General features: G+C 42.2%; 1 protein-coding gene and 1 pseudogene across 2 annotated transcripts; both read left to right on the plus strand.

The window, feature by feature from the left end:
- Positions 1–3,496: 3,496 nt before the first annotated feature.
- On the plus strand, positions 3,497–4,644 carry LOC133899292 (E3 ubiquitin-protein ligase RSL1-like). 2 transcript variants are annotated; one of them, XM_062340269.1, is made up of 2 exons: positions 3,497–4,266; positions 4,365–4,644. In XM_062340269.1, exons 1-2 carry the CDS (start codon positions 3,515–3,517, stop codon positions 4,435–4,437), a joined length of 825 nt encoding a protein of 274 aa, XP_062196253.1. In that variant the 5' UTR covers positions 3,497–3,514; the 3' UTR covers positions 4,438–4,644. The 2 variants fall into 2 exon arrangements, with proteins under 2 accessions (XP_062196253.1, XP_062196254.1); XM_062340270.1 differs by having other exon boundaries at positions 3,497–4,224.
- A 3,291-nt stretch (positions 4,645–7,935) lies between these two features.
- LOC133899521 (E3 ubiquitin-protein ligase RSL1-like) lies at positions 7,936–8,947 on the plus strand (annotated as a pseudogene).
- The last annotated feature ends 13,117 nt before the right edge of the window (positions 8,948–22,064 follow it).

Consider the following 22,064-nt stretch of genomic DNA (forward strand, 5'->3'; position numbering starts at 1 on the left):
TTGGCAAATACGCTGACGTATATTGTCTATTTTTCCATCTTTGCCTCTCAAATGATAGACTTGTGCCAAAAAAACAAACATGTGAAGACAAAGCATTTTTTATCATTTCATGTTGAATTATTTTTATTCAAATTGAATTAAAAAGAGAATATCACATAAAATGATAAAAATGCATATAAATGGAGCATTACAAAGAAACTCACTTTTTCACCAATTAACATAGGGTTGGAAACATTTTTATAAATTAGTACACCACATGATAAGAATATTAGTGAATTTTTTATAGATTTTTGAGAATTTATTTGAGGAATTAAATATTGCTAGAATTTATAAAAGATAACTTATTTGGATAATTTAATTAAATATTGGCTCAGGCTTTTGGATCAAACTAATTAAATGGGTTGCTAGTGATCTCTAGTTTGCTCATAAAAACGTTTAGAATTTTTAGACTATTTTTTTACTAAAAAAATCATGAGTTAAATAAAAATTTGCACTTTTTTTACTTCTAGCTTCCTAGCTTCTCGTGAGCCCAACCCACGACAAAGCCGGTATTAGGTGCTGAATACGGTATTGTTCATCATTTTCGGTATCCCATGTGTCTAATACAGGGAGTTTTTGGCACTTTAGGTGCCGAAAATAGTGGGCCGACCTTTTTTTCGGTGTTTGAGGTATCAAATTTAGGTTTTCGAATTTTGAGGTATCAAATACAGGTGCTAGATTTACAAATACACCGATCTGTTATCTATTTTGATAAATATGCCGACGAATGTTATCTATTTTTGCATTTTTTTTTTTGCCAAGAAGGGGTGGGTGAAGTATACGAGGAAGGGGAGTGAGAAAGGAAGGAATTGAAAAGTAAAGGAGAACACATTAAAAACTTATGGAAATCATGATCGACGACAAAAATTGATCAAATGGCCGAGCAATGCTTGCAGCAAGATAAGTTGGAGATACCCATATGTAGGGTTAGATAACAGGCAGCTCGGCTTGTTTGGGTTCAATTTGTTTGGCTTGTTTAATATAACGAGCAGAAAAGTCAGTTTGATTTGACTCATTTGGCTTGTGAGCCAACTTGTTTAGCTCGCGAGCAGCTTGTTATTTTTTTTAAGAGAGTAGCTTGTTACTAGGATAAAAAGAATATAAATATCCACTAAATAAATACATCGATAAAATCATACAATAATAACAATAATATCTACAAGTATAGTATTTCTTTGCATGGTTTAATCGAAGGCATAATTGGTATAAGCTGAAACTCTTCTAAATGTTTAAACTCACATGTAGTACAACAATAAATAGATCCACATATATATGTTCTGCTACTGGAATAAAATATTCCTCTAAAAATATATATGAAACAACGTTTCCCACATATTCATGTACATATGTAAAGCCTAAAGAAATGATCGATAGGAGAAGAAAAAATATATGCATCGTAACGAGGAGCTGACCAATAGAAAGTCAAGTAGTCTGACAAGGAGCCTCTCCATCGAATATGAAGATGACCGATGAACAAACTGATAATCATAATAAAAAGGAGTAATATGATACAGAGGATGGTCCTGACTCATTTGGCTCATGAGCTGACTCGTTATCTAAATGAGCTAAAACTCTATATATTTTTGGAGGATCTTTTTTAATATCTTGTTTTATATCAGGTAAACTCTAACTCGGCTCATTAAATTTTGGAATGAGCTAAGCCGAGCCGATACAAGCTAACCTAGGTCACGAGGTTCGAGCTTTTCATCTAGTCCTACTCATATTGTACTAAATCGTTGCAACATTATGTAAGATACTTGCTATTAATCAAGTTCTGTTAGTATAAAGTATGACCCTTCTGGTAACACGGTAAAGTTTTCATATTCCCAACTGTTTCATGCGAAATTACTGTAAATTAGTGTAAAATTCATGCTAAATTTTGGAGTATTCTAAGGGCATGTTTGCAGAGCTGCAGATTAAAAAAATTTAGAGTTGATTATCTCTAGCTTTGAAAAAAATTCGGATAAGAGGTGTGAGTAAATGGAGCATCTTTATTTTAGATATCTTGTTTTTATATTATACTAAAAATAAATATTTAAATTATTTTATTTTATCTTATAAACTTCGGCAAAAATCCAAAATTAGACAACATACGCGACCGTATTTGCCGAAATAGACAACATGTCAGCGTATTTACAATTTTAGCATCCGTATTTGGCACACCGTGTGCCGAATATGGCACTGTAGCATGTGCCGAATATCAACCGTATTCGGCACACGGTGTGCCGAAAATGGGCTGTAGCGTTGTATGTGGGTCCACGTAAGGGACGATGGCGCGGACGTTGAACGTGTCCGCGCCATCATGATTGGCGCGGACACGGTCTACGTCCGAGCTATTGTTACGATGCTTTCAGCGCGTCGCCTGCCGCCTGCTATAAAATGAGGAGCGAGCAGCAGAGCTCAAGGTAAGGAGCAAAGCGCGAGGCGAGGAGGAGCAACAGCGCGAGATCAGTTATGTCGTTTGATGCCGTGTTGTCATTTCATTTAATTACTAAGGGAGAATATTGCCACTACTATATTTTAAATTATGTATGTTCAAACATACCTAAGTGTTAAGGTTGGCCACCGCCTTAGAGACTACATGCATGGTGAATTATGAATTTTGAAATGTACATTTAAATTAGTAAATAATTTCAAATTTTGTTCAAAGTTGGCAATTACATGAAATGACAACACGCCGGTATCAAATGACAGTTAAATTAGCAAATAATTTCAAATTTTGTTCGAAGTTGGCAATTACATGAAATGACAACACGCCGGTATCAAATTACAGTTAAATTAGCAAATAATTTTAAATTTTGTTGAAAGTTGGTAATTACATGAAATGAAAATACGTCGGCATCAAATAACAATTAAATTAGCAAATAATTTTAAATTTTGATGAAAGTTGGTAATTAAATGAAATGACAACCGGCTCAGAAGAAGGTCGTGTCCGCGCCAGTCATGATGGCGCGGACACATCCAACTTCCGCGCCATCGTCGTTGGCGCGGACCCACAACGCTACAGCCCATATTCAGTACACCGTGTGCCGAATACGGTTGATATTCGGCACACCGTATGCCGAATATGGGCTATAGTGCCATATTCGGCACACTGTGTGTCGAATACGGATGCTAAAATTATAAATACGTTGATATATTATCTATTTCGGCAAATACGATCACATATATTGTCTAATTTGAAATTTTTGTCTATAAACTTCAAATACTATATTATAATATTTGCTCTGCGTGTCAAAAAGACTATAATATTTGCTCCCTTCATTCAACTTTCAGAAAGGAAAAAATAAAACAGAGACTCCGGGACCCAGCAAGCAGAGCCTTCCGTATTTCTCGCTCCTTCCCAACGAGCTTCACGCTTTGGTAGAAAAAGGGCTGCCCTTTCAAATCCCAACTGATAGACCCGCATCTGATACTGCAAAAGAAGGGCAAGTCGCAGAGATTCTTTCTCCTTTCGACTTTTTCTCTGCCAAAGATGACTCGTCCCCTGCCCTCCCCTGCCGACTGTTCGACGCACCAGCTCGCGACACTCGTCACCTCCCCTGCCCCGCCCTGCCCTCGCTTTGGGATAGAGCTCACCACCGCCATGGCGGGAGCCGAGGGGACGCAGCACCACCACCTCTGCGGCATCTGCATGGAGCCCATGGCGCCCTCCGAGGCCCACCGCGGCGGCGCCGCCTGCGCGCACGCATTCTGCCGCGCGTGCCTGGCGGGCCACGTCCGCGCCAAGGTCGAGTCCGGCGGCGCCGCCGCCGCCGTCGTGCGGTGCCCCGACGCGTCCTGCGCGGCCGCGCTCGACCCGGAGCTCTGCCGCGGGGCGCTCCCCTCCGACGTGTTCGAGCGGTGGTGCGCCGCGCTCTGCGAGTCCCTGTTCCTCGGCGCGCGGCGCACCTACTGCCCGTTCCCGGACTGCTCCGAGATGATGGTGGCGGACGAGGGCGAGGACGAGGGGCGCGTGACGCAGTCGGAGTGCCAGGTCTGCAGGCGGCTGTTCTGCGCGCGGTGCGGCGTGGCGCCGTGGCACGCCGGCGTGACCTGCGACGAGTACGGCAAGCTCAGGGAGGGAGACAGGGGCCGGGAGGACATGCTGCTGCTCGAGATGGCCAATGGGAGGAAGTGGAAGCGGTGCCCCAGGTGTCAGTTCTTCGTGGAGAAAGTTGATGGCTGTCTGCACATTACATGCAGGTACCTCCTAGTATCGGAACAAGAGATTTTTTTTAATCCTAGGTAATTCGATTCTTTTTATGTGAAATCCTACAAAACTGATGTCAAATTTGCAATTTGCGTTTTGTTCATTCAAATTCGATGGTTATGAAATTCTGCAGGTGTGGCTTCGAGTTTTGCTATGTGTGTGGCACGAATTGGCTGGGGATGACTCATTCTGGTTGCGGAGCGTGAGATGTTACCGAAGCTATCTCTTGGACAACCCAAGGCGAGAAATGCTATTGCAGTAGAGAACTAGCAATCATCTGGTTTGTATCAGACTGATTATATCTTATCTCAGACGTCATACATTGCCTGGTTGCCATGTTCCGGCTAATGCTTTAGAATATCTGCTTGATGTCTAATTTAGTTCACTATGAGGGTGGACATGTTTAATTTCTACGCGACTCCATTGTTTGTTGTTGTTTTTCCGTTGTCGTTGAAATGGTAGGACGAAAACTACGGGACCTTTCTGCTGAATGCGCAATTGCAGTGTGCACAAAGAATTTGATAATTTCTCAAAGGAAGAACGGCTTCTTCTTTTTTGCCAACAAACACCATCTCATGCCAACAGATAGGTGAACATCATCTCTTCAGTTAGGGATGAAGGCATTGTTAAAAAAAGGTTAGAAATGAAGGGTGATGCATGCTTGTATCACATGATCCCTCATTCACTCTCTTTGTACAAGAGCACCTCCCAGGCTCACACTTAACAAGACATGACCTTTCACTTGTGATTTGAGATCCTCGTTCCAAAGTGGAGGTGAAATGCATTCCGCATGTATTCATGTATTTGAGGTTTTCACTCTCATATTCTAAGTTTTACCATCGCATTCTACTAAACCGTGTTTGTAAAAAGAAGCTTCTAAAACAAATACGATTACAATAGTCAAACTTAGGATGAGTATAATTGTCTAAAGTCCACCGTCGGAAAGGAGAGAGTTAAGGTACTCCGGTCATAAATACATGACATTTTATATATGATGCGATCAACCTTTAAAATTTTAATCATCAATAATTTTTAAAATATTTAGCTTTAAAATATGAAAATTATATATGTGGGTTTGTCTTAAAAAATACTTTCATAATATAATAAACTTATTATATTATTTAAATATATTCTAGTTGAAATAGTGATTAAAGTTACGCATCGAAGATCATGTTATATCTAATATGTCAAATCACTACTGCAGAATACCTCATCAGTGTCGATTCAAAATCGCTATCAGTAAAGGGTTTTGAACCGACACTGATTACTCGACACTAATAGTCAGTGACTATCAATACCGCCGCACTGAAAATCACTATCCGTGCCGGTTCCCTGTTAGGAACCCTAAACCTTGTTATCCGTGCTGGTTCCCTGTTAGGAACCCTAAACCTTGTTAGGAGCCAACACTGGTATTGATTATCAGTGTTGATTCTAAAATAGAACTGACACTGATAGATATTCGACAGCTAAAAAAATTGCATAATCCAAAATGCATCATATGCACATGCATCCATTCTTCTAATGTTTAAGTCACGATAAACACTTAATACATTAATTCAAACTACAGTCATTTCTAAAATTACATCAAATACCATTACATATATAGTTGATATATAAAATTTCAACTCCAAATATTACATCAAAATGATTCTGTGCATAAATGAGCGCAATAGCTGTTGCTTCAAACGGAAGTTCTATTAGACTTCCTGTTACTATCACACTGAACTTAAGGTGTGACTGTTACTTTCTTCCTGGATCTTCCTGCATTGAGGATCAAGTAATGTGTACTCTCACTGCTGAGCAAGAAGACGTAAGATTGAAGTCAAGCTATGATCTATCCATATCCGAGTGTTTCAGTAAAAATCCTACAGACAAAGAACAATAATATAGAGGAAAATTTTAATATTATTAAAATAATCCTAGCTACAAATTACAGGTTCATATCACTAACCGTTTCAGCTACATGTAACCGCGAGAGCCTAGGAGTCATTGCAAGCACATCTTCATTCTATTCTAGCACTTTCAATTTGAAATAGTTACAGTCCGGAAACATATATTCAAGTTGCAGGTTAACCGATTGTAGAAACGCATGAACAACAAATCTTTTAGCTATAAGTCTTTGGTATGTTTCGGAGCTTGATGCTGTTAAAGTGATATATCATTCTTTAGGAAAAGCAATGCTAAAAGAGATGGTGATATTTATTTTATTGTTATCATCTGATGTGGTCATCACCACAGGTGGTGTGCCACCAAGATCCGCAATAATGTCATGTAGCCATTGTAGATGAGGAAGCATCTACATCAATCGACATGTTAGTTCCTGAATTTGTAAACTGCAAATTACAATATTAACTGACATTCTTATCATTTATAACAAAGAGATTTTCATCTCTGAGTATACAAATGTACCTATGACAAGTCATATGTACGTCTATATGTCCAGAGAAAAAAAACGCCAATACCATATCAATCGTCACATGTGGATAATCTCGCAATTGTGTCAAGTCATCAATTGCAGAACAAGGAAGTACCAAACTAGTTACTCACTAGAAAGTAATGGTAACATCTAAAACACCGATATAGCAAAATACATCTAATATCATGACATATACATCAAATAATAAGCTAACATTGTAGTGGAGTCAGAAAGGAAGGAGTTGAAAAGTAAAAGAAACCACATTAAGAACTTACGGAAATCATGATGGACGACAAAAATTTATCAAATGGCCAAGCAATGATTGCAGCAAGATTGGTAAGTTGGAGGTACCCACAAGGAACTGAATCGTGGCAACATTATGTAAGATACTGACTATTAATCAAGTCTCTCTTAGTATAAAGTATGACCCCACTTGTAACATGGATATTTTCTTTTTCATACTCTGTTCTTGTCGCTTGAGACACTTTTCATACCCATGATAATTAGGAATTGCGGGAAAAAAAGATGGCCATTCAAATCCTAACTGATTCCAAAGAAACCAACTGATTAAGCGGCATCTGATCCTGCAAAAGAAGTCACACATATTCTTTCTCCACTCGTCTTTTTCCTTGCGAAAGAAGACTTGTCATCTCCTGTTGAGCTAAAAAGATGCCACGTTAAACACTAAGTATCTTGTGTGCATAATTCAGCGAGCATACCCAGGATACATTGGTCGTGGAGCTGCGTTGTCGAACCTTCGTTGTCACTCATGCTCGGAAGAGACCCCATCGTAATGTGAATGAACGACAGCTTGTCTTTGGTCGTCGAGATCAAGAATAGATAGCAATATAGATTAGAAAAGAGAACGTGACTACAAAAGCTAAGTAAAATAGATAAAAACGAAATATAGATTATGTTTTTATTGATTGGTTGATTTTTTTAATTAGCTATAACCCTGTCATATTTAAAGGGCGGTAGGTCTTAGCCTAAGAGATCAGAACTCATAATTCAAACTAAACAAGACTTACAAATATGATTTGACTATGTCTTTTGATCTCTAAATTTTTTATAACTAACATACATTTCTTAATCGACAACATAAACTTTCATATATCTACCTAAATATTTTTTATTATAGCTCGATCTTCTTGAATTTGACTACATATTTGACGTATCTGTATATCAAATTTGGTCATTAACACCTCCTCCTAACTGTTCAACGCACCAGCTCGCGACACTTGTCACCTCCCTGCCCCGCCCTCGCTTTGGGAGGGAGCCCACCGCCGCCATGGCGGGAGCCGAGGGGGCGCAGCACCACCACCCCTGCGTCATCTGCATGGAGCCCATGGCGCCCGCAACGGCCCACCGTGGCGGCGCCCGCTCCTGCGCTCACGCATTCTGCCGCGGGTGACTAGCGGGCCACGTCCGTGCCAAGGTCGAGTCCGGCGGCGGCGGCGGCGGCGTGGTGCGATGCCCCGAAGCGTCCTGCGCGGCCGCGCTCGACCCGAAGCTCTGCCGCGGGGCGCTCCCATCCAACGTGTTCGAGCGGTGCGCCGCGCTCTGCGAGTCCCGGTTCCTCGGCGCGCGGCGCACCTACTGCCCGTTCCCGGACTGCTCCGAGATGATGGTGGCGGACGACGAAGGTGAGGCCGAGGGATGCGTGACCCAGTCCTAGTGCCAGGGGTGCCGCCGGCTGTTCTACGCGCGGTGCGGCGTGCCGTGGCACGCCGGCGTGACCTGCGCCGAGTTCGAGCGGCTCGGCGAGGTGGAGCGCGGCCGGGAGGACCTGCTGCTGCTGGAGGCCGCCCGGGAGGGCAAGTGGAAGCGCTGCCCGCGCTGCAGGTTTTACATCGAGTTGTCCGGTGGTTGCCTGCACATTACCTGCAGGTAAAAATGCTTCTTTTCGGGGAGATTTGTGCTTGTGCTCTGTAAGCCTTTAAGTTTAGAATGCAGAAATTTAGCCAAAATCAATTGTTGCCGTCGTAAATTAGATTAACGATGGCATTTCGTAGTACATTTAGTACATTTCCGTCGGTCGATTCCATCGCAGGTGTGGATTGGAGTTCTGCTATGGATGCGGCAAGCGATGGGAGCTGATACATGACGGGTGTCCAGGGGCATGAAACAGGCACGGATGACGCTAATCAGTATACTTTCTCTGGATTATCATGTGAACCGTCAATTGTATCTTTTTTGTCTGCTCTCTGATTGTTGCGAGGTTCTTCTGGCTTGGTCTTAATTAACAAGTAATGTCCGGTGATTGTATAATCTATGCCGTTCCTTGATTTAAGCTAAGTATGGTGCCCTTAAAATTTTGTTACTTGTTTGGTCAAATTGCCTCGACGCAACTATTGTGTGCAATTTTAACTTGCTGTACCTAGTACCTTGTCGGATACTGAAATGAGATATTATTAGCTAAACATGCTACAACGGACATCGAAATGTATGTTTTGGTGAGACCTGTGCTTGTGCTGTGCAAGGCGTAAATTTAGAGATCATTTATTTGTTTGTTTCTTAAATTTTAGAAATGGAATCACAGAACTAGTGATGTGGCTTCACAGTGCTCTGTCACTGCTGCATACCTCTTATCTGTTTTTTAGGAAATGCATTGCTCTTATATTACAGTGCTATACTGTTGGATATCACTAGTTGTTGCTTTGTTGGTGTAGGCCTTTTTTGGCATTTAGTTTTATACGGGACTGTTGCATTAGCTTTCAATTAGTTCAGTGGATTCCTTTGAGCTTTCCCTTGGTAGGGAAAATGTTCAGACTTCTGTAGTTGACGAATAACTTGGTGCATAGCCTTGAGCTCAGTCAATGGGTGTACAATATAAGCTATCCAATTTTGTGTAGAACTGTTGAAGAATAATAAAGGTTCGTTGTTCAGTAGTTCCGCCACATACTTTTCTTGTCAATTAAATCCTCTTTTCATCAATTGCAGGTTTGGCTTTGAGTTCTGCTATTGATGCGGTATGTAATGGGAGCTGATACATGATGGCTGTTCTGGGGCATGAAGTAGGTATCAATGCTCTTAGTATGGTTCTCTCTTGTGAACCATGAATAATGTTTTTTAATCTCTTTTCTGATCACGATCTAGCCAATCTGCCGATCTTTAGGGAATGTCTCAAGGTTCTCTATATGGGGATGGCCCAGCCTTTATTAGCCAGTAACGTGCGAAACATATAATTTGTGCCTTGCTTTAATTTATGCTAAGCTTGACTGTGCTTCTAATTTTGTGATGAAATAGCATATATGGTGAATTGTTTTGGTAAAACTACTGTATGGAAGCTTAATTGTCTTGTTTGATACTGAAATGAAGGTTTGTGTTATTTTTAGTTTTCTCAACCATTTCAGCTAAACAGAACAGGAACTGCTTTAGTACGGTCAGAAAATACGGAAAGCATTGCAAATCAATTTGACAGGCCTGATTTAATTTGTAAGTTGTAACTGACCACAGATAGTGTGTAATTCAGTTTACGTAGGAACATAGAAGTGCTAGTAAGGAGACAAATTTTGGTATGTCTACTACTACAATTGAGGCAATTGATGCAATCCTGAACTATTATGCTGTCTAAAGAGATTTTCAGAAACTTAACTGATCTAAAAAAACTTAGAACCAATTGAGCCGTGAGAAAATAGTTTTATCGTGGAAGAGACACCATTTTATAAATTAATTTCAACTCAAATACCAATGCGCCGTGGGACTGAAAATTTTGGTTGAAATGCTTTAAAATTATTCCAAGTATTGTAGCGACCCATTTATCACAGATAAGCAAGCCTACCGTATTGTTTATTTGTATATAAGTAATTATAAAGATGAGTTCACAATTTCTACAGGGAAACTGATCCATCAAGATAGATCTATGACATTCTCCATGGAAATAGTTATTTTTTGGCTCTTCAATTGTTGGTTGATTGGCTTGATCCTTTAACCCCCACCTTCCATCATCATTTGCCCCTGCCGTCATTTCCTTTGTTGTTTTATGTGCACGCTCTCCAACTTTTATAGGTTACTAGGTAACTCTGGCACCTTACGTATGCACTATATCAAGCATATAAAGCAAGCACTGGATGAAATGTACGATGAAATGAAGGTGGCATCATACTTATATAGCCAAGAGAAGCATCATGTTGCGTCCAAACAATTTACACTGGATGCAACCTATCTCTCCCAAAAGATGCCATTTTTTTTACTACCTCCCAACTCGTCAAAGCTATAGCTGGTAGTCATTTTTTTATTGGACAATGTGACTTAACACAATAAATTTGGCAGCCTGCAACTTTCTATGAGCTATAGCTGTCAAACTTTATATGAGCTATAGTTGTCAAACATTATAGTCGATGATGACATAGCGTTTGACATAAAAAAAAATAGCTGCCAGCTATAGCTTTGGTGAGTTGGGAGAAAGAAAAAAATATGGCGTCTTTTGGGAGAGATGAGGTGCATCCAATGTAAATTGTCTGGACGTATTTCACGTAGTAAATTGATGAACGACTCAATTTACTGTCTGGATGCATCTTACGCAGCTTGTAAATTGATGGGACGCACATTCAATTTACATCCAAAATATGTGACGTGTAAATTGAATGTGGGATGTGATGTTTCACGTAGCTTATAAATTGTACAGATGAGCATTTATGTAAATCTATAGCATCTTCAGAACTAAAGCTGCAGAATGCAATAAGAAAGTACTAGGAGATATTGAGAAAAGAAGGGACATGGTTCTCAGCTGTTGTGTGTAAATATGAAGTCCTGCCTCACGCTCTCTCTCTCATTTCTCTGGAAGCCGTCATCCAAATCATACAAAATATATCAAACGGAGCAACTAAAATAGATTAACGTGGATACGGTCGGAGGCTATTGACTTTACAGTTTGACAGCTATAGCTCATAGAAAGTTGCAGGCTGTCAGATTTATTGTGTTAAGTCACATCGTCCTTGTCATCTAGCTCATGGGTCATAGATATTGAAAAAAGAAGGGATGTGGTTCTCAGCTGTTGTGTGTAAATATGAAGTTTTCCCTCACGCTCTCTCTCTCCTTTGTCTGGAAGCCGTCATCCAAACCATATAGAATATATTAAACTGAACAACTAAAATAGACTAACATAGATACGCTCAGGGGCCGCAGAGACGGCGCCTCCAGTTCACAGCGACAACTGGCAAGAGTTCATATCTGTAGAGAAAAACGAAATAGAAAGGTCAATTGGTTGGTACTATAGACAGATTCAGTAATATATAGGGAAACTCTGGAGATAACATTACCAGCCATGGCTTGAGCCATGGATCATGGAAAAGTTGCTTGCTGATCATCTTCAGCACCATACATTCCATAAATCATGTTTCCTAGGCAGATAGCAATTAACAATTATCCTGACTTGAGATGGCCACATTATTTTATTTATTTTTGTAGTTGCATGAGAACATTCAGAATTTCAGATCAGGTGTGTTCTTTTGTAGTTGGCCAGTCTCATGGTCAGAGCAGCATGAGCAATGTTACCAAGTAAGTTAAGTTTCATGAAATGGAGTGGCTTTCATGTTTCCACCTAGTTGTTGGTTTCCACTACATATTTTCCCTGTCCCAGATGATCTGGTCATGACCCCCTGTAGCTAGTCTCCACATTTTGGTTCCAAGATGACGACGACGCAGCTGCTAAAATTCCCTTGTGCATTCACAGTTTTGGGCTAGAATAAGGCATGGAAGGTTTATGATTGTGTTCCGACGAGAGCATAGAGTGCCCGGGCATGATGATGATAGATACACCATGACACGACGTAGCGGGCGTGCACCCTCTGCTGCGTTTGATCTCGCCTCACTTGGCACCCGTCCTCGTATGCTTGAGGGCCATGACAACGCAGCTCGTCAGGTGCTCCTCTCCTCCCGGTTGGTCCAGATCTTCTCCGTTCTGAACACCGTCGCCATAAGCTCGTACAAAGTGCAACATTCAGGCCATGGCATTTGCGAGTCGTCAGGCAGCTCTCGCTTTTGGCACCCTTCGGACACGGACCAAGGGAAGACGCTGGAACCGATTACAGTCACCGTTGCTCGTTATGACGAGCAGGCAATTCAGTTTCATCGAATTCGCTAATCACTACACAGCTTTAGCGATTCAATTGCGGCAAAGACTGTGAAGACAACCGGGACCACGTCTTGTCTGATGGAAGGCAAGGGCGCAGACATTTTATGTGCTTCTGGTTCATCTCGGCCAAACTCTGGCTCATCAAGAGATGCAGCAAAAGTTACCTCTCGCAGCCAATGCAAGACTTACTACCTTCAGTTTCGACCGTGGTTTATCTCAGCCAATGCATCGTCAAGAGATGCTGCTGCTGGCTCCTTGTCAGTATCCTCGCTCGCATCTACGCTCCACCTTTTCAAGCCAATCTCGCATCAAAGAATGCAACATGCGTCAAGGTTTGGAATTTTTTTAGAACAGATTACGTACGTTTTCTAGTAAATTTGCACAGTTTCCGAGAGTACAGTATGGAGATGTTACTATTCGTAGTTCATCAGCTAGAAGTATTGCTAGAGTCAACTTGTACATTAGGCTGTTGTATCCAAGGTAATAAATAGGAGCGATTCTATTTATGAGCGCCAAAAATAACATCGTTTGAAAAATCAAATTAAAATATATCTTAATTTACTTATGATGAGTGATTAATATTGGTATTTATTTGACTTGATAATCTTCGGTTTTGCGTAAGCTTTAATATGATTTGAATTGATTTGAGATTTCATTCGAGCATATTGATTATGGGCTAACTGAAATTAGAGTTGGAGATATATGTTTTGCTTGTCTCATGGTGTGTAGATGATGAATGTAATTTGACAGTCGATGACGGGATGATTGGGGCTAAGCAGAGTGCTTGATGCGGATGATCAAGGAGGTCGAGCGGAGTCAAGGATGATTCTAGCTGAACATGTGGAGGTAAGTAAAACATGTAAGGGGGGTGGAGACGACGTGTTGATAAAGTCAAGCGAAGGGGGTGCTGGTGCAAATAACAAGACAACATAAGGGATCGGGAGCAGGAGAGACTTACCGGTAGTCAGGATTGCATGATGGAGTACACACGTCAACATCGAAGCGCTTGCTTAAGGTGTAAGCAAGGCAGCGAGCTACACTTTGAGAAGTGTGCAGGCGGTTTCATGGTTTGGCCTGTGGGAGGGCTGGAGGAGCACATGGTACCATCGTGAAGCTTGCATCGAGACGAAGCTAAGTCGTGAAGGCGTCATGGCCAACTGATGAATGGAGAAGAAAATTGACTAAAATGTTTCGGGTGGTAGGTATGAGTGTACTACAAAAGATGGCTATTTTGGAAAAAAACTAGGAAACTTAGGGGTCAGATTTTTTAGTCTATAAATAGAGGGGTAGGGCTATGAGAGAGTTTAAATCAGCCACTTGAGCCCCCTTATGTCACCCATTTGAGAGCTTAGAGCTAGAATTTTAGAGTAGAGAATGATGAATGCTTAGTCTATGTAATATGTGAGAATTTTGATAGATAAATCTTTGTAATCCGCATAAAATAGAGTTTACTTCTTTGAGTAATGAAGTTTATATTTTTGCATATGCTTGAACTCTCATCTTTCTAGTTTTCTCTATTTGTTCCCTTGCAAGTTTGCAAGTTTTCCGGTTTCTGGTTTTGATTTTTTTGGCTGAAATTTCAGCACCTTGTAAGGTTATTCTTCTTGTTGCTAGAGGCATAAAATTCGTATACACACGCTTATGTGATGGGGTCTTGAATTCACTTGCATCTAGATAATCAACTTGAAGAGTTTTGTTGCTTAGTGTTTATCTTTTCTTGTTTCTTTGCAAGTTGTGATCTTTTGAGTGCTAAGACACATGGATTGATCTTAAATAAAATATATGGTTCATATACCATCCGTGAAGTCGTGTTATCTCGATTTTCTCTTGTTAAAACTTCTCTCTATTTTTGCTTCCGTTTAAGTTTTCAGATAAGAGCCCCTATAAGAGAGCCTAGAGTGACTAGCAGTCGAGTTCTCGAGAGACGCTACCACTGCACCTACTGCTAGAGAGAGGGTCACTTGGTTGGTATTGCTTTTGCCATAGGATGGATGAGCGGCGTGAGTGGGAGTGGAGTACCCAGGATATGTACCGCTGCTCTATTGGTGTACATGAGCCTTCTCCTCGCTCCTACCCACGAGTCTTTAGCGCTTTTCAGTTTCTTCCTAGAGGTGGTGCTCGGCGTGGATTTTACTATGACTCATATGATTTTGATCCACGTGTAAGAGGCTTTGAGTTCCAGCGCTTTGGCGCACCACATTTTTCTCTTTGTGGTTCTCGCCCCCATCGTACTAGTGTTGATTTGCATGCACCTACTTTTACTGCTTCAGGGCGGATGACCCAGTACTGGATTCCCAAGAAGTTTATGACTAATCCTAGTACTGAGCCATCTACCTACTACTCTTCCTGCATGTAGGTATCAGACGAAAGCCTAGAGAATAAGTGACTCATTGACTCTAGTTATTCGCGCAATATGACCGGAGATACATCATGGTTCTCTAGCCTCACCCCGACGAAGCGGCACAAGTACATCACTTTCGGGGATAATCGGAAAGAAAGGGTGAAAGCTAAAGGTATAGTAAAAGTGAATGGGAGTTTTAGTCTCAAGGATGTGGCTTTGGTGGAACATCTGGGATACAATTTGCTTTCTGTTTCTCAGTTGCTGGATAAGGACTTGGAAATACGTTTCAAACACGATACTTCTCGAGTTCTTGATTCTTCAGATGCTTTGATATTCCGAATTTCCAGAGTTAGGAGAGTTTTTGGAGCTAATTTTTTTGAGTCACTTGGTTCTTCTCGTTGTTTGATTGCTCAACCTTCTTCTGAACTTTGGATATGGCATAGGGGACTAGGGCATATGAGCTTTGATTTGCTTACTCGTTTGAGTGCTCTAGACATTATCTGAGGATTGCCCAAGCTCAAGTTTGAGAAGAACCTTATTTGTGCTCCCTATCGGTATGGCAAGATGGTTGCCGCCTCTCACCCACCAATCAATCTACTGATGACTGAATGATCGGAAGAACTTCTCCATATGAAAACTGTTGGTCCTTCTCGGGTTTGTTCGACGGGTGGGAAGTGGTATGTACTTGTCATTGTTAATGATTTCTCTCGCTACTCTTGGGTTTTCTTTCTTATGAGCAAGGATGAAGTGTTTTCACATTTTTTAGCTTGGCTTTGAGATTGTTCAAAGAACTCTCTATTGCATTGAAAGCAATTCATTGTGATAATGCACCGAGTTCAAGAACTATCTCTTTGATGCTTTCTGTCTTGAGCATCAATTTTCTGCCCACGTGTTCCTTAGCAGAATGACGTAGTTGAGAGGAAAAATCGCACTTTGAAGGAGATGGCTAGGACGATGCTCGATGAGCATAGGACTCCTATGAAATTTTAGTCTGAGGCCATTAGCATGGCGTGCGACATCTCCAATTGAATTTTCTTGCACTTGATCTTGAATTTGACTTCTTATGAGTTACGTTTTGGGAGGAAGTCGAAGGCTTCGCATTTGAGAGATTTTGGATGTTGGTGCTTCATCCTAAAGCGTTGCAATCTTGACAAGTTCGAGTCGCGTTCTTCCGATTGCATTTTCTTAGGGTATTATCTTCATAGTTATTTTTACAGGGTCTTTAATCTTGACACTAACACCAACATGGAGTCCTGTGACGTGACCTTTGATGAATCAACCCCTTGTACTAGCCCTGTCTTTGAGTGTGCAGGTGATCAAGAGATGAGCAAAAAACATTTTTGTAGACAGCGACCTTCCAGCTTTTGGGGGTGACGAGGATGATTCGCTACTTCCTACTACTACACTCGTTCCCGAGCTGGTTCCTGTCTCCTCGACACCGACAGAGGATCCTACAGTCTCTACTTCCACTTCAGCTGCTTTCGAGCCTGCACCAGCAGTGTTTGAGGGGAAGGTCATCTCGCAGCGCGAAGCCCCTTAACACATTCAGCGACGACATCCCCCACAGCTGATGATCGACGACCTTGGTGAGAGGGTAACGAGATCCAAATCTGTTTCTCATGCTCATTTCACTGATTCTGCATTTGTTGCTCTTTTGAGCCCTATAATGTTGAACATGCTTTATCTGATTCGAGTTGGGTCAATGACATGCATGAAGAGCTTGAAAACTTTAAGAGAAATCAAGTTTGGGTCCTAGTAGAGCCACCCGAAATATTCACACCATAGGCACCAAATGGGTTTTAAAAATAAACATGGGGAGGATGGGTCTGTAGTAAGAAACAAGGCTAGACTAGTAGCTCAGGGTTTCACTCAGGTAGAGGGGATAGACTTTGGAGAGACCTTTGCACAAGTAGCTAGGCTAGAAGCTATCAGGATCCTCTTTGCATTTGCGGCATCCCGATGTTTCAAGTTGTATCAAATGGATATCAAGAGTGCTTTCCTAAACGGTTTTATAGAGCAAGATGTCTATGTTAAGTAACCCTTAGGCTTTGAGCATCCTAAATACCCTCATAGAGTATACAAGCTTTAGAAAGGTTTGTATGAGCTTAAGCAGACATCTAGGGCTTGGTATGATAGGCTTAGGTTTTTCTTGCTAGAGCATGGGTATGTGATAGGGTCAGCTGATAAAACTTTGTTCACTCTCAAGCATGGTAATGATTTTTTATTTGTTCAGATTTACGTTGATGATATCATTTTTAGTGGCTCTTCTCATGCACTTATGGCCAAGTTTACAGAAACTATGAGTAGAAAGTTCGAGATGTCGATGATGTGTGAGCTCAACTTCTTCCTTGGGCTACAAATCAAGCAATGCAAGCAAGGTACATTCGTCCACCAAACGAAGTACACCAAGGATTTGCTGAAGAAGTTCGACATGAGCGATGCAAAGCCATTGGCAACACCGATGACTATCTCGACCGTGCTTGATCCGGATGAAGATGGCGAGGAGGTGGACCAGCGAAAGTACATGAGCACGATCGGCTCCCTCTTGTACCTGACGGCGACAAGACCCGACATCCACTTCGTCGTCTACTTGTGTGCTCGTTTCCAGGCTTCACCAAGGACATCTCATCGCCAAGCGGTGAAACGCATTCTGAGGTATCTTAAGCACACTCTCGAGTATGGTATTTGGTTTTCTGCATCCTCTTCGCTTTCTCTTCTTGGCTTCTCGGATGCGGATTTTGCTGGTTGTAGAATTGATAGGAAGAGCACCTCTAGTACTTGTCTTTTCTTGTGTACTTCTCTTGTGTGCTGGTCTTCTTGTAAGCAGTCTAGCGTTGCGCAGTCTACCGTTGAAGCTGAATATGTAGCTGTTGCTAATTGTTGTTCACATATTTTATGGATGGTTGCTACCTTGAGGGATTTTGGGTTAAATTTCAGGAGTGTGCCACTTTTGTATGACAACACCAGTGACATAAGCTTAGCTAATAACCCAATTCAACACTCCAGAACCAAAAATATAGATGCGAGATTCCACTTCCTGAGAGACCACAATGAGAAGGGAGACACTGGGTTGAGCTACATAGATACATAACACCTGCTAACTGACATCTTTACTAAGCCTCTAGATGCAACAAAGTTTACCTTTCTGATGGGAGAGCTTGGTGTGTGTCATCCCTATGGTATTGTGTGAGGGGGAGTTATCTTTGTACATTCTCCATCTTACTTTTGTTGTATTTGCATTGCATAGTATTTTTTAAGATAATCATATTAGCAAGCTTCACTTATATGTTCTTTGCACTTTCTTGTAATAGTTGTGAATTTGTGCTAAGTGTAGTGGATATATAATAATTTGTGCAAACCTAGACTTTTATTGAAACATGGCATAAAATCTGTGAGCAAACTTGTCTTTTTTAAGAATGAACTTGAAATGCGAATATAATCTCTTGTCACCTGGAGTGTTTGATTTAACTTGATCAGTGCTTAAATTAGGGCTAGTTTTGTAAAAATCTTGTGCTAGGCCGCTTTGTTCAGTTCAGCGAATTTTGGGTCTTTGACCTTTGTCTATGTAAATACTTAGCCCATGATTAACCCTTGGGAGAGCATGTGCTCTTATATGTCGCAAAGACACAATTTGTTTTGGCTTTGTAAAAAATTGCATATCTTGAATCCTATGTTGAGTTAATAAAATTAATGATCAAGTTTTGAGGTAAAATTGAATCCAATACGGTGGCTTAAGGCTTCATGTGGTTTGCCAAAGAAATGAATCCATGGTTGCTTAAAACTCACTTGAGGATAGTTAAATGATCAAATGATAAAGTTAACTTGTGTTTTTTAATATGCTAAAAATATTATTTTTCATGTTGTTAAACTAAGGCTTGGATTGATATGTGGGTATTTGTATAGCCTGTCGGGTTGAACTTGGTTGCCTAGTTTGAACTTGACATAGCACTAGTTTCTCTAATCTTTGCATTGATCATGAAATTGTGAATACTTTTGTGGTGACATCTTCTGGATAATTGAACAACATGATCAAAACTTTCTTCACTTACGGTGCTTATGATATGAACTCACTTTGAGACTTTGTGCGTCTTTGAGTTATATTGTTTACTCTGCTTTGACATCTCTATTCCTTGAAAGTGCTTTGTGATCTATATGTGAAGCTTTGTAAGCTTGCATTTTATTTGCACATCATTTGCATAGTGTTGTATCCTTGACGTTTGCATTGCTAAAGAGGGAGAAAATATGCCCAAAGATATTATGCACAAATATTCAACAAAGGGAGAGAAAATTACATTTATCTAGAAATGAAAGGAAAAAAAATGGAATATGTGTGTCGGAGGGTGAACTCCTAAAGCAGGGATCCGGAGGGACCCCCTTTGAGATTCGGCCGGGGGGATGATTCTGAATCTGTCTTGCGGGAGAAATAAATGGATGTAAATGCAATGGCAGGTGGAATGATCTGATGTATAATGCAGTAAATGCACTTGGAGGGATTTTTAGATAGGTTCGGGCCGCACTGAGCGTAATACCTTACTCCTGTGTGGATGCTATAAATGCACTGAGAATGTAATGCACTGAGAATGTCTCTCAGGGATGTTGCTGGTTACAAGAATGTTTGTCTATTCTAGAGCTTCGGACTCCTTGTTCTTCGGTGGTCTCAGCTTTTGTGCTTGTACTGGGGAGTTCTTCTGTCTTCGTTCGGATCGGATGTGTCGACTTGGGCGGTCGGATCCCCCCTTCCTCGTGTCCGCCGGCTCCTTTTAAATACTCGGCGTCGGTAGCGTGCCCCGAAAGGGAGGACACAAGTTCCAAAGCGCCATAAATGGAAAGCAACCATCATGGGCTGCTGCGCGAAGTGACGGGGGGTTGAAAACGCACCCCCGTTCGATCTCGGTCGTCATGATGTCGTCTGCACGGGCGCCGCAGAGAGGGCCATCGGGCAATCTCCGAACGGCCCAATGTGCCCGCCCGGTCTTGTACGCCTGACACAGCAGGGCGGTAGGCGGGGCGCCTTGGGCTTCGCGATGCTATCCCGAGGCGCGTCGGATGGCGTGGGATGGGACCCGTGCATTAAATGTCTCCACGCTTCCTTGTCAGGCCGTGGCAGGGACTGACACCGAGCGTGGCAGGAGCAGTTGGAAGCGACAGGCCACGCGCCCTCTTAAATGCGGCATCGGGCCTTTCACTGGTTGACACCTCACTGCTGGACCTCTGTGAGGGCCACTAATGAAGGACTTCTGAGGCTGTCAGGGAACCAAGTGCTCGGGGGCCACTGTTCACAGCCCCGAGCACTCTCTCCCGGATATGCTCTTTCTTGGTCCTCGGGGAACCGAGTGCTCGGGGGCCACTGCTCGTGGCCCTGGGCGCTCTCTCCCGGAATTGACTGTTTGGGACCTCAGGGAACCGAGTGCTCGGGGGCCGCGGCTCGCGGCCCCGAGTGCTCTCTCCCGGAACTAACTTCCTTGTGCTCGGGGGCCACTGTTTGCAGCCCCGAGCACACCCTTCCCGGTACTCGGCATTTCTGGTCGTCGGGGGACTTGAGTGCCCAGGGGCCACTGTTCACAGCCCCGAGCACTCTCTTCCCGGCACTTGGTCTTCTTGGATCATCAGGGGACTCGGGTACTCGGAGACCACTGTTCATGGCCCGAGCACCCTCTCCCGGGACTTAGTCTTCTCGTACCTCGCGAAGATGGCCCCCGCGGGAGGGCGCCATGTGGCAAGTTGCTGATCTAGCCTCGGGACTTGGGGACCCCTGGTTCCTGATTCATCGACAATGTGTAATCATCAAGGAGGAGCATGTGTTATTGGGTTTTTGAGTTTTTCTTGCTCCGAGTTTTTTGGCTCATATTTGCCTCTCTTAGGACTTTTGCAACATTTCTTATGCCAAATGACATATTTTTCTTTTTGTCGAGTTTTTGTTCACTTGGATGAACTTATCTTAATTTCTTCAAACCAAAATCTTTCTGTTTTGAGGGTTGTCAATGCACTCATCAAAGGGGAGATTGAGAAACCAAGTTGAAATGTGCGTTGGTTTACTTGTGATGAATGATTGGCGTTGTTATTTATTTGACTTGATGATCTTCGGTTTTGCATGAGCTTTGATATGATTTGAATTGATTTGAGATTTCATTTGAGAATATTGATTATGGACTAACTAGAATTGGAGTTGGAGATATGTGTTTTGCTTGTCTCATGGTGTGCAGGTGATGGATGCAACTTGTCGGTCGACGGCAGGATGATCGGGGCCAAGCAGAGTGCTTGGTGCCGGATGATCAAATAGGCCGAGCGGAGTCAAGGATGATTCTAGCTGAATACGTGGAGGTCAAGCAAAGCATATAAGGGGGATGGAGACAATGTGTTGACAAAATCAAGCGAAGGGGATGCCGATGCAAGTGACAAGGCAGCCTAAGGGATCGAGAGCGGGAGAAACTTGCCGGCGGTCAGGATCGCATGACGGAGTACACGCGTCAACATCGAAGTACTTGCTTAAGGTGTAAGCAAGGCAGCGAGTCACACTTTGAGAAGCGTGCATACGTTTTCGCGGTTTGGCCTCAAAACCGTGGGAGGGCTGGAGGAGTATGTGGCACCATTACGAAGCTTGTGTCGAGGTGAAGCTAAGTCATGAAGGCATCACGGCCGTTCGATAAATAGAGAAGAAAATGGATCAAAATGTCATTGGTTGAGGTAGGAGTATATTACAAGAGAGATGCATTTTGGGAAAAAGTTAGGAAACTTAGAGGTCAAGTTTCCTAGACCTATAAATAGAGGGGTAGGGCTATGAGAGAGTTTGGACCAGCCACTTGAGCCCCCTTGTGGTACCCATTTGAGAGTTTAGAGATAGGGTTTTAGAGGAGAGAAGGATGATTGCTTATTCTACATAATAGATGAGAGTTTTAAGAGATAAATCTTTGTAATCCGCATAAAATAGGGCGACCTCTTTGAGTAATGAATTTTATGTTTTTGCATATGCTTGAATTCCCCTCCTTCTAGTTTCTCTCTA

This window comes from Phragmites australis, chromosome 18, assembly GCF_958298935.1.
Source record: "Phragmites australis chromosome 18, lpPhrAust1.1, whole genome shotgun sequence".
NCBI classification, from domain to species: domain Eukaryota; kingdom Viridiplantae; phylum Streptophyta; class Magnoliopsida; order Poales; family Poaceae; genus Phragmites; species Phragmites australis.

What these genes read in the sequence shown, in the direction of transcription:
- LOC133899292 (XM_062340269.1), top strand. Translation starts at nt 3,515, where the DNA reads ATGACTCGTCCCCTGCCCTCCCCTGCCGACTGTTCGACGCACCAGCTC. An exon ending in GAGATTTTTTTTAATCCTAG is followed by an intron (nt 4,267 to 4,364) that starts GTAATTCGATTC and finishes GAAATTCTGCAG; the next exon opens with GTGTGGCTTCGAGTTTTGCT.